Source organism: Sinohyriopsis cumingii, chromosome 9, assembly GCF_028554795.1.
Source record: "Sinohyriopsis cumingii isolate HCF-2022 chromosome 9, ASM2855479v2, whole genome shotgun sequence".
NCBI classification, from domain to species: Eukaryota; Metazoa; Mollusca; class Bivalvia; order Unionida; family Unionidae; genus Sinohyriopsis; species Sinohyriopsis cumingii.
The window spans coordinates 89,114,121-89,126,727 of NC_142969.1; the positions used below are offsets into that span (position 1 = coordinate 89,114,121).

General features: G+C 33.9%; 1 protein-coding gene across 1 annotated transcript in view; it reads left to right on the plus strand.

Moving 5' to 3' along the window:
- LOC149792206 (methionine--tRNA ligase, cytoplasmic-like) overlaps nucleotides 1-12,607 on the plus strand; it is a 74,317-nt gene that overhangs the window by 35,506 nt on the left and 26,204 nt on the right. Inside the window, exons 11-15 of the mRNA XM_089970712.1 lie at nucleotides 847-1,050; nucleotides 6,616-6,705; nucleotides 7,411-7,597; nucleotides 9,770-9,940; nucleotides 11,822-11,917. Coding sequence (XP_089826838.1) covers nucleotides 847-1,050; nucleotides 6,616-6,705; nucleotides 7,411-7,597; nucleotides 9,770-9,940; nucleotides 11,822-11,917 — 748 coding nt within the window. The remainder of the gene's footprint in view (nucleotides 1-846; nucleotides 1,051-6,615; nucleotides 6,706-7,410; nucleotides 7,598-9,769; nucleotides 9,941-11,821; nucleotides 11,918-12,607) is intronic.

Here is a 12,607-nt window from a genome sequence, read left to right on the forward strand (position 1 = left end):
TTTTCATCGGAAAACTGTTACGATATCTAGCTGATCCTGAGTGAACATGTTGTCAGTTTTGCATCAAATAATGATGTTGCATTGAACGTACCGGAAATCTGGTCACTTATTCCTCTGAAAGTATGATCATATCAACACAGGGTTTTGCCCAAAAGTCTTTGAATTGTGTCTAGGAGAAATATCTTCTGAGCCCTGTTCTTGTCAAATAAATGAGAAGAATGAGTGAAAAATTTTAATCTTTGCTTCATATCTGGCATACTTTCAGGATTCTTTTATACGTGTTTTATTTGATATTTCCTACATTGAAAACTGTTTTTTTTAGAAATGTTTCATGTTCCTGGTAGAAGTAAAATTCCCACGGAATAATAGTGTTCTTCTATAGAACATTTTATACATGAGTGTGTGTTTGTTTGTGTGCATGCATGTGTGTGACATAATTATGGTACTGAAGCCGAATAGTCCATTTATTATAATCCAATTTATCATTCAGAATTCGTGTTCCTATCCAATTTTCAGTGTCATTCTAAACTGGTGTATGTTCCCCAAATGTGGAGAGAGTTGTACACTGTGCCCTTGGGATCCTATGTGCAACACTGCATATGTATTTGTACAGAAAATGTATACTTGTTTCCAGGTTAAACATTATCGGTAGTTATTTAAATGTGTGGTCAGTTGACTGTTCGTCTTATGTAATGAGCAAGAGCAAACAGATACAAGAAAAAGAAAAACATGCATATCCATACAAGACTGAGTTTTGGATGATATGTAAAACAATTAACAAGTTAGAATTAATCTAGGTGATTGAGTTCAAGATAAATTTGAATGTGAAATATTTATATATACCAGGTATTGTCGTCTGAGGAATTACAACTGCCTGTATGTGTGTGGAACAGATGAGTACGGTACAGCTACTGAGACAAAGGCCATTGAGGAAGGACTGACACCTCAACAGATCTGTGACAAGTACAACGTCATCCATGAGGAAATCTACAGATGGTTCAACATTGACTTTGATTACTTTGGCAGAACCACAACAAAACAACAAACAGAGTATGAATCAGATTTTTCAGATGTTATCACTAACGCATCAGCCCATATAAGACACATTCACAAAACCCCATACATGATTTTCTGAGTTGGTAGAAAGAACAAGTTTGATATGTTGTAGGGATACATCAAGGCTATTAGGCCCAAACAAATTCACAAGCCTCACCAAACTAGATCATCCCCCGACTCAAAACAAAACACAACTACAGTTTTGTATTTATCACAGACTCCTCTTTTATTCGTTTTAACTACATTAAATTAGCAAATATAGCGTGCTAAAGTATAGCATGTACTCGTGTATTACAAGTAGTTTTTTATTGGGTGTGAAAAATATATTTGAGTGCCCGTGGATGTACATACCTTCATATTTTCACGAATAATAATAAACGACCAAAATCAAAGTTGACTTATTTTTGTTATAAATATAGAATATAATAAAATACTAGGAAATGGTGACTGATCATATATGTTTACCACTGATTCCCTAGAATGTCCGAATTGCAATCTACATGCTTTGCTTGATAAAAGGATATTCTGCAGCAGAGCCCTTTCAACCAGACTGGGTCAACTCAAAATTAATTTCCTCATCTTGAGTCATCTAATTCCAATATAATGCCACGTGCTTTATTTGCTAACTGTTGAACAAATCCATGTGTATCCATTCATTAGAAATCAATATATAATCACCTACCCGTAAATAATCGCCAGATGGCATGAACTACACACTTCCCGATTTTACAATAAACAATCTAATCAGTTAAGGTATGGCAGCTGGGGTAAGAGTAACACTGGCTAATATTTGTAATGGCTTTCATAAATGTGAAATTCTTCTGGAAGCTGACTCATCTAGTTCTGAATCCGACTATGACAGCAAATTAGACGCAGCATCACTAGTTTTAACCTTCAATGAAGCATTACTAGCTGAAGCTGTGTTGTTTTTGCAAGACAGCAAGTATGTTAATATTCTAATTAACCAAAATGTTTTAACATTTTTCAATATTATTGAAATTGACATACTGCGCTATAAAAATTCATATTCTAAAATTATATTGAAGGAAGTTTAAGACTTTGTTGGTGTTATTGTTGTTGTAGGGTTTAACGCCATTTTTCAGCACATTATAGGCTATACGTGGCGGCCAGTATTAATGGTGGCGGAAGAAACCGGGAAAGCCCCGAAAAGAACCACCGACCCACGATTAGCTACCAACAAGCTTTCTCACATATCCACATTGGCCGAACCCGAGACTCGAACCCACGCAGACAGAGGTGAGATGGCAGTGATCCGTAACGATGAGCGCTTAAGCCCACTTGGCCACTCTGGGGCTCCCCAGTTGAAGACTTTAATAAACACAACAAAAATTGCATCTCTTCATAAATTAGTAAGCTATTAAATTGAAGATATCGATTTTATTATGTTGATTTTGTTTTGTTATTATATCATCTTTAAACATTGGAAACTTTATGTGACATGTAAAACATAACTATATAATCAACGTTAGACGCATGTACTATTTCGAACTTGGTGCATTGTTTGAACTAGGAGATGAGTATATTTCGTACTTAGTGCATTGTTTGAAATATCAGATGAGTCTATTAAAATATTAATATAATGTTGTAATATGAGTAAAACTTAAATGATACAGGCATACGTACATACCTGTATGCGGGGGATGTTTGATAGGGAAAAACTTGTATAACCCGCTTGTTATATTCGCCAATTTATGGTGTTGTCTGCTTTACTGTTTGAATGAAGTTCAAAATAAATTGGAATTTATTAAATTCGATTCACTGTATTTAAAATGCCTATTGATAAACGTAATGAAAACTGCAAAATATTTTAAATCTGGGCGTGTCTTTTGGAAATATGAATTTAACTACACTACTAAATGTCGGACCAAACATGTGTACCTTTATTTCATGTGTTGTCATTATTTTCTTAAAATTTTAAGTTCAAACCTTGGTACCACTTCTTTCCTGTCTAATATTCTTTAAAAATTTCAAATTTATGCATGAAGTCCAGACTCATGGCATATAATTGAGTGGTTTCTTTACAAGTGACATGTGACTTTGTTTCGTAGCCTGGTTCCATATTAATCCAATTTTTGACTGCATACTCAAACACATGCTTTGGTTTTCAATAGAAATGAAGCTGATTTAAATAAATGGGATTTGAAAATTGCGATTTATTCGTTTCCATAATAGTGTTAAATATGGATAGTAGTTTAATGAAAATAAGTATCTTGGAATCTAAAGAATCGGAACTTAATTTTCAGTATGCAATTAAGTAAAAAATGAATATGGAAACTGGCTATATAAGGGTGACAATATAGAATTTACTTAAATCAATAAGTAAAATACTTATGTGAAAATTCCTGTTCACCAGTACTTAGGGTTCATACAGGTTGTTGAAAACCTTTGAAGTTCTTGAATTATTAGGTGGCAAAATCAAGGCCTTGAAAGTGTTTTAATGTTTAGGTGGAAACATCAAGGTCTTGAAAGTGCTTGAATTATTAGGTGGCAAAATCAAGGCCTTGAAAGTGTTTGGATTTTTAGGTGGCAAGGTCAAGTTCTTGAAAGTGCTTTAATGTTTAGGTGGAAATATCAAGGCCTTGAAAGTGCTTTAATCTTTAGGTGAAAAAATCAAAGCCTTGAAAGCGGCTTAAAGCCAACATATTACCTGAAAATTGTTTCAGAACAGTGAAACATCACTTGCATAATTTTCTGAGATACTTGAAAGCCATGCGGTTTATTTGTATTGATGAAAACAAATATGGGAAATTTTATAAATTCTATGCTAAATATATTTTACTTAGAGTGCAGGCAAGGAGAATGGGACAATACTTTATAATTGAGCCCGTAAAGATCGTTGCATGTGTCGTTTAATTTTCTCGATTTCGTAACTTCCAATACCTTTTTAACCCTGATATTTGTTTTAGTTATGAACTGCAGCGATAGCTAATGTACATTCCTGTGCATAAAACTCCACCAGCTGCAAACATTATAGACCAAGTCCTGCTAGCAGAGTGGCAGCCCCTTTGAAGTCCCTTTGAGGGACACTTTGATTAGTCCAGAACTGCTGTGATATATGCTGCATATACCCGTGCATAAGAAGATTCAACCAGCTGAATGTGGAATACAACCATATCTGCAATTGCTTACGTAAAAGTTATATATACAACAAAAAATGTTTTCTATAAAGAATTTTTTAAAAATATTCATTTTTGTATATAATTAACCTAAAGCTTAAAATATGAGAATTTTTAGATTATCGTAATTACATGTAATGAAGTTGGCAACAATTAAAACACCATCTATTATTTTCATTGAAAAAATCATACTATATATAGACCCTGAAATAACGATACTGTATATATACCCTGCAAATAATCATACTGTATATAGACCTTTGAAAAAATCATACCGTATTTGGACCCTGAAAATAATCATACTGAATACTGACCCTAGTAAAAAGTATACCCTATATAGACCCCGAAAATAACCATACTGTATATAGACATGGAATTAATCACACTGTATGCGAATCCAGAAAAAATATGGCACTCTATATAGACCATGACACAAAAATCATATTGTATATAGACCCTGAACAAATAATACTATACATTGACCTAGCAAAAAAAAAATCGCACTTTATCTTGACCCATAATAAAGCCATACCATACTCTGAAAATACGTAATTTTACCAGATCTCTATCTCATCTGCCTTTGATTGTGTTAGTTTGTATGCAATTCATGTTTGAATTTCATCTCTAATCTCATTTTTTATCGTTGGTCTCGGTAATGCATCCATCACTTCTTTCCAGTTTCACTATGGCAGTGCATTTACTGACGACAGGGTTTTCGTAAGAACCATTGCTTTTAGATCTCCTATGATTCAAAATTCAAAGTATGCTTTAATGAATTAGTAAATGTATAAAATGTAAAAGACACCATTGAATTTATGATCAGTTTTAAATAAAATGTAACTGCAGTTACAGTAAATGTAAAAATAAAATTTTTAGGTTTTGTAGGATTTTTTTTTTTTTCTTAATTTGGTTAGTGTAGAGGCTACCACCAGTGATGATGTCATCAGATTGTGATGGTTTTTTTTTCATATCTAGCCCAAGTAGAGCAATGTCATGTCATGTAAGGATGAAAAGTTGTCTGTCAGTGTAAAGATTCTGATCTTGGAATATGACGCGAAAGGGCTTTCAACCATGGAAATCTTGGCATTGGTTGAAAATAAAACGAATTCACATTTCATTCAATTTTCAATTATTATTCATCATTCTGCAGTGTGCATTCCATTTTCGTATCATTAGTAAAATTACCCATTTCAGGGTGTCTGACAGATATTGCTATGTACTGTTAATTTAACTATTCTTACACCTTGTCCTTATATAAAACATATTATTTGCAACCTTTTTTAAAATCTTAATTGCTCCATTAACCCATACAGTATAAAATCGCAAAAGAATAAATTTATTTTTAATACAATTCATCGGATATTACAGCAACAAATATAACATGTTTGTTTGTACGATTTTTGTATGTCCACCATAAGGCAGAATGTAATATGTTGTGAAGTCCATCATTCTGTCTTGACCAATTTCCTCGATGCCTCAAGATATCCATAATCTACAACTATTAGACACTGTGAATGGCTTGGAGTTGGGATTAAGGAGGAATCCTATCGATTTAGGAGTCAAAAGGTCAGTTGTCAGTGTGACCATGACTGAAAAAAGAGAAATGGGTTCTACATAATAACTGGCATTTTCTACCATGTAAACTTACCAAACGTTTTGGATGGCATCCATTATGGGTAAGAAAGAAGACTATTGATAATAAAGGTAAATGATTAAGGTCATTGACTGGAACAATGCCAATGGTTTCTGCAAAATACTAGTATTTCTACATTGCATACATGGGCAAAACTTGTGGATGGCTACTGCTTGAGGTAAGGAAGATGCCTATTGATGTTATGGTTACAAGGTCAAGGGGACTGGAAACAGAAAATGGTTTCTGCACAATAACATTAGTTATGCATCACATGCCTAGACCAAACCTGATAGGTGACTTGCACTTGGAGTAAGAATAAGCCTATTGATTTGGGGGTCAAAAAGTTGGTCAGTCTCACTGACATGCAGAAGAAAATTTGTTTCTGCATTATAGCTTTGGTTCTAGATTACATATCTTGGCAAACGTCTGTGCAAGACTTGTTTAAGGTATAAAATGGTCTGTTGAATTGGGGGTTCAAAGGTCAAGGTCATTGTGGCTGAAGAAATAAGGATTTCGCATAATAATGTTTATGCAAGAATAAGTTCCTTGACCAAACCTTATAGTTGACTTGCACATGGGGTAATACAAAATTCAGAGTAAAGATCGTGGTAAGTCGAATAAGAAAATAATGGTTTTGTTTATTAAGTTTAGTTCAAGACGGCATGACCTAAGGGTGAGGTCATTGAGATTTGCTGGTCAGTAATCTCCAGAGTCAACCATACCATATTACATTACTCTTTTATACAATTTATTAGTTTTCTAGCGCACGTTTTCTAATTTTCACTGCAGAATAGCCCAAGATATCTTCTGGCGACTATACAATCGAGATTTGATTCTTAAAGACAGCATCAACCAGTTACAGTGTGAGGCCTGTGACAGGTTTGTTTCAAAGCTCGGTGCAGAGCTGATAATTCATCTTTTTATTCATAAATGTACCAGTGTCATATAGGTAACTAAATATTGCATTATTTGAAGAATCAGAGACAGTAGTAGAGAGAGTTGGGGAAGAATTTACTCAAAAGAAGGAAAATTGAATTTCAGGAATAGTTTGATTAAATTGGCAGAAAATGCCGTAAGTGATATTTTATTTGAAGGAATTGTACATTTTATTCATTCTCTTGAGAAGAATGTTAATGTCATATTCTCATTAATCGACAGCCTTTTTTTGGCAGATTGCACAAAATCAATAAAATGGACATATATAATTTTTGACCTTGTAGTTTTTGACAGAAAATAAATGTTTTCAGAAACATATTATATTTATCAGCTGTATTTTAATGTCAAAAACTTAAAAGTTACAAAAGTATTTTTGTCCATGAATGTTGTATAATCTGTAGTAAACTTTTAAAAAAGTTTCTGGTCCTCCATAGCACATGAAATTGTTTTGTCAACTTGATGAGAAAATTCTCTGAATCAGACAGGCAGGCTGTAGTTTAAAGAATGGTTATTCTTATACTATTAGTGTCATCTACTTATAAAACTGAGGTGGGATTTCTCTAACGTTTTTATTTTTATTTATGATGATAAACTAGCCATTTCTTATACAATATGCTTTTAGCATCTCAGTTTCCTTTAATATTTCAGATTTCTAGCTGACCGGTTTGTGGAGGGCACCTGTCCATTTTGTGCATTTGATGATGCCCGTGGAGACCAGTGTGATGCTTGTGGAAAACTCATCAATGCCATTGAACTGAAAAATCCCAGGTGCAAATTGTGTAGAAACTCTCCAGTTATCAAATCAACTCAGCACCTTTTCCTTGACCTCCCAAAAGTGAGTTAATTCCTAATGCAGCATTATAAATAATATAAAAAATTAGTTCTATCAGAAATCTTTATAACCGCTATTGTTGACATAAACTATGCTTAGAGCAGGTTAATATGGCTGAGATTTCATGCTACAGTTACAGAGATGTTTTTGTTAAATTGTAATGTGATCAGGTAATGTATTTTATGGAGAAAGAACTATTTCAATAAGTTATGTTTCTCCGAGAATATTTACCTGATCACATCACAAAAACTGACTACCCACTTCTCCACAGTGTGAATATCCTTTAACGTTTTTGTTAAAGGAAAAACTAGTTTAAACCAGGTATAATGGCAGCCACCAAGCAGACAGAAAGGGGAGTTAATCCGTAAGAGTTTGTGTCCTTTTGCTTCCCTGTGTTGTAATAATGCATAGACTGAAATACAGCAGCAGTCCCCTCTTGACTGATTGAGTATCCTGGAAGGAAGGATTAGCCTCAGCAGAGAAAGTTATCGTAATGTAATGTATTTGGGCAAGTGTTATCAGAGAAACAAAATTTGCTAAAAACATTCCTTTCTTATTATATTCTTTATCCAAACCCTCAGGTTGATGGTGATATGTTTGGTATGCCCCTGCCATATCTATCGAGTGAGTATACAATGTTACTTATGTCTATCTATTCTATCATAGATTTACGCATATTTATCCGTCTCATCATAAAGAGTTGCCTCCAGACTGCACTGTTTCAGGAGTCTTCTATTTTGCATGCAACTCCAGCAAACAATGCAAGTTTGAATGGAAAGAAATTGCACAAAAGAAATAATATTTATGCAGGTTTGATACGCTGGTACATGATAATTATAATAACAGTTTGTAAGAATAAACAGTCAGTCTCATTCTGTAAGACAGTATCTGGCAGCATTGCTTATATTTAAAACTGAAACACTCCAGAAATTAACCAGTGTACATGTAATTGTGCCAATATGGGTTTTGAAATTGCTACCACATACCTGGGCCAGTAGCTTTCAAGTCATTAAATGGAGTGTATTTTTTACGTCAGAGTAATGACAGAGAGGAAAATATAAATTTCCTCTCTATACTGTTGGTAGCTGGTGCAAATGTACTGGACAGAAATGCTCCAGTTTAACTTGAAATGATGAAGAGGGGACTGCTGCTGAAGCAGGTGAACAATGCAGACGAAATGTTCATGTTACTGAGGAAATGAGGATAATTTCTCAATGAAAAAGTGCAGTTACAATACAAAGTTCCAATGAGCATGTACCTAAACAGTTTGATGGTTGAAATTAACCAAATAAAGGTGATATGACATTGAATCTGTAAGGAATCAAGAAAAATAAAACCCTTTAGATCGGAGGGAGAAGGGGAAGAGAGAAAAAAGGAAACTGTTTACTCATAAACCCAATTAAATGGTAGGTTAGGAAAAACTAGTAGCAGTTTGATGTGTAACCCCGACCACAGTAAGTTGTTGCACACCCCTTCCCTCTTTGAGGGGGTTAGTGAATTTCCTAGTTTTTTAGTAAAATCCTTTATAAAACAAATCAGATTAAATTAAACCATTGGATCAGCCCAGATTGGTTACATATGCGTGCCTTTGGGCAAGGCACTTTCTCCAGTTGCCATGAACACTAAAACACCTAATTGTGATGCTATGCCATAAAACACCAAACCAATCTAGACCATCATGTCACATCATGTCACGTCACATAAAATCCCGAGAGAATATGTTTCTGCACAATAACCATTATGGGACTTAGTAGATTCAAAACCTAGTTATGGACTTTTGGTTGACATGGAACATTGGCCTTAAGTTGCATCGTAATTGTGTTTACTCTAATAACTTTTTAAAGATTTTATGGAAAGAAAATAAATTTGGTACGAGGCTTTACATTATAATGATGTAGGTCACTTTCACTATATTTTCAAACAAATGTAATGGATTATGTTTTTGACCTTAAGAAAATATACCCTTCAGTTGCATTATATTGCAGGGACATCCATGACATATTGACATATTTATTCTTTACCTTATATACAAAATCAGAAAACTCACTATTTTACTACAGCACATAAATGCATGTCTTTTACAATGGAATGTAGAATGTAGTGAAAACTATCAATATGATCAGTATAATTTCCTACATTCTTTGTTATTTCACCCCTGTGTCTATATTGCTTCAGGCTGAGCCCACATTACAAGAACATCTGAATCGAGTGTTCAAAGAAGGAACCTGGACATCCAATTCTAAACAAATCACCAATGCCTGGATACGTGATGGTCTGAAGCCCCGATGTATCAGCCGAGATCTGAAGTGGGGAACCCCTGTTCCTCTGGAGGGCTATACAGATAAGGTAAGAATTTGAGTTAGCTGTGTTTATGCCTATCATATTGTTGTGATTACAAAAGATAACATTAAGCAGAACATACAACTCATAAGATATAGTATGTCATAGGTGGGAAATAAGTTGCACCTCATAGCATATAGTATGTCATAGGTAGTAAATAAGATACAACTCATAGGATATATTATGTCATAGGTAGTAAATAAGATACAACTCATAGGATATATTATGTCATGGTGGGAAGTAAGTTACAACTCATAGCATATAGTATGTCATAGGTAGTAAATAAGATACAACTCATAGGATATATTATGTCATAGGTAGTAAATAAGATACAACTCATAGGATATATTATGTCATAGGTGGGAAATAAGATACAACTCATAGGATATATTATGTCATAGGTAGTAAATAAGATACAACTCATGGGATATATTATGTCATAGGTAGTAAAGAAGATACTACTCATAGGATATATTATGTCATAGGTGGGAAATACGATATAACTCATAGGATATAGTTTGTGATAGGTGGAAAACAACATACAAATCATAGGATATAGTTTGTCATAGGTGGAAAACAGGGGTTAGGATGCAGGATGATAGCCAGGTTTAGATGGGATAAATATAACTAATAATATATATAAAAATGTGCACAGCTTTAGAATAAGTTATCTTATATATGTCTTTGACATATTTATGTAATGTTAATAGAATCAGTTTCTTCTAAGAGTAATGCAGAATGGATATGTATATTAACATAAAAGTCACACACAGGTATCAGCTATGACATTTACATTTGATTTTTTGCAATCCACAAATGAAAGAATTTGTAAATGTTTCGGTTAAACATTGTTTGTCATGTTATTTTGATGATTTTCCATACATTTTCATTTTTCTGCGAACATTTTTGTTGAAGTTATATTATTTTGGTGTTCCATGTAGATGAGAGAAAAGCCTATTTAATTAAGCTTCTTTGAATTTTGAATCTCATGGTCTCTAGGGTCTGCAGAGTGTCCATGGTATCAGCATAACATGAGTTACACACTTTTTACCAGCAGGTTTTATGTCTTGTATGTTAATAAGGAGACCAGTTTGCAGAAAGTCTGTGATATGTGCACGGTATCATAAATTGCATACTTTTTAACTCCAACTGTGTTGTCTTGTCTGTCAATAGGATAAAGATAAGATCAATGTCTTTAGTTAATTTGATAGCAAGATTTTATTAGAATCAACAAAAACACTAGGTTGTTATTACCTAAATTCAGTGACTCTTGACTGTCAGGATACCAATCATGTTACATCCAGTATTAGTATTTTGATAGCTATTCATACATTGATCATAGATCAGAAGAGCTTATGGGATGGCCTGTTGTCTGTCAGACATCGTCCGAACATTAACACAAGTTTGTTATTGCCACTCCTCATAAAAATGGCCTCGCTTTTGAATTTGACATGTTGACACTTTTTGACACTGTAAGTGGAACTAACTGGAGTTACGAGAACAAGTGTATAAGAAATGATTGCATATCAGTTCACCTGATATTCCTTTATATAAACAATGCCTTCATCATTGAGCAAAGATTCAGTGTACGTAGATTGAACAGTCAGAATGGATATTCTCTTGTGACTGCTTTAGGCATGGATAAACCATTTTTTGGTTAGGAAACTCCTGGCCAAGGAAGGCAGGTGATTACATACAGGACGCTTGTATAGAAAATTTGCCAGAGGGAAATTATAATGGTTGTGAACACAGGTGACCGCTGAGTAAAGGTGACCATTAGAACAGGTTTAACTGTATGTGATAGGTGGAATTTTGACTACTGTCTGTGGCTGGGAATTTGTGATGGCAAGTCATCGTAGTTGCTCTTTTGTTGTTTTTTTTTTACAGGTGTTCTATGTGTGGTTTGATGCTCCTATTGGATACATTTCAATCACTGCGAACTACACTGACCATTGGAAGAAATGGTGGAAAAATCCACAACAGGTTTGTAGAAAGTAACTTTTTATGTTTATAAAAATGGTGAGCTCATTCTTATTGTGTGGTGGTACCAAGTTTTGTGGAGCTTGTGGTTGCAGCAAACCACTGATTAAGGACACAACGAGCAGTAATCATTTGAAAACAATATGACCATTTACCCAATTCCATGAATGTAGGTGCTGCAAAATTGTTATCTTCAATAAAACCACAACAATGCATGAAATAATAATATTGCAGACAGAACAATGAATGTCCAGGATCTTTTCTTTGATGGAGCAGTAACTTTCAATTGACCATCAGACCATTTCCCAGCATGTATTCAACATCTAAAAACAGTTTTCTTTTTTTAAAGTGATCTGAATTGTCTATCTTCAAGATTCAGTTGTGAGATTGTAATCATTATGGAAGAATGTCTAATCGTTTCTAAAAGAGGAGCATACATTTATTACATTTTCATAATGTAGTTGCTCATAAAAATGAATTCCTCCACTGTTTTAAGAACTAACAAAAATTGCATTTATTTTTATCTTAATTCCTCTCCAGATTGAATCACTGTTTAAATACATATTTTCATTTTATCTGGAAGAAGAAAAGTTCTTACACAAAGCATGAAGGACATACTAAGAGTTAAATAAGTTGTGATAATAAGAAATGAACCAGTAGATATTGAAAGGAGTGAGGGGATATGTTTTAATT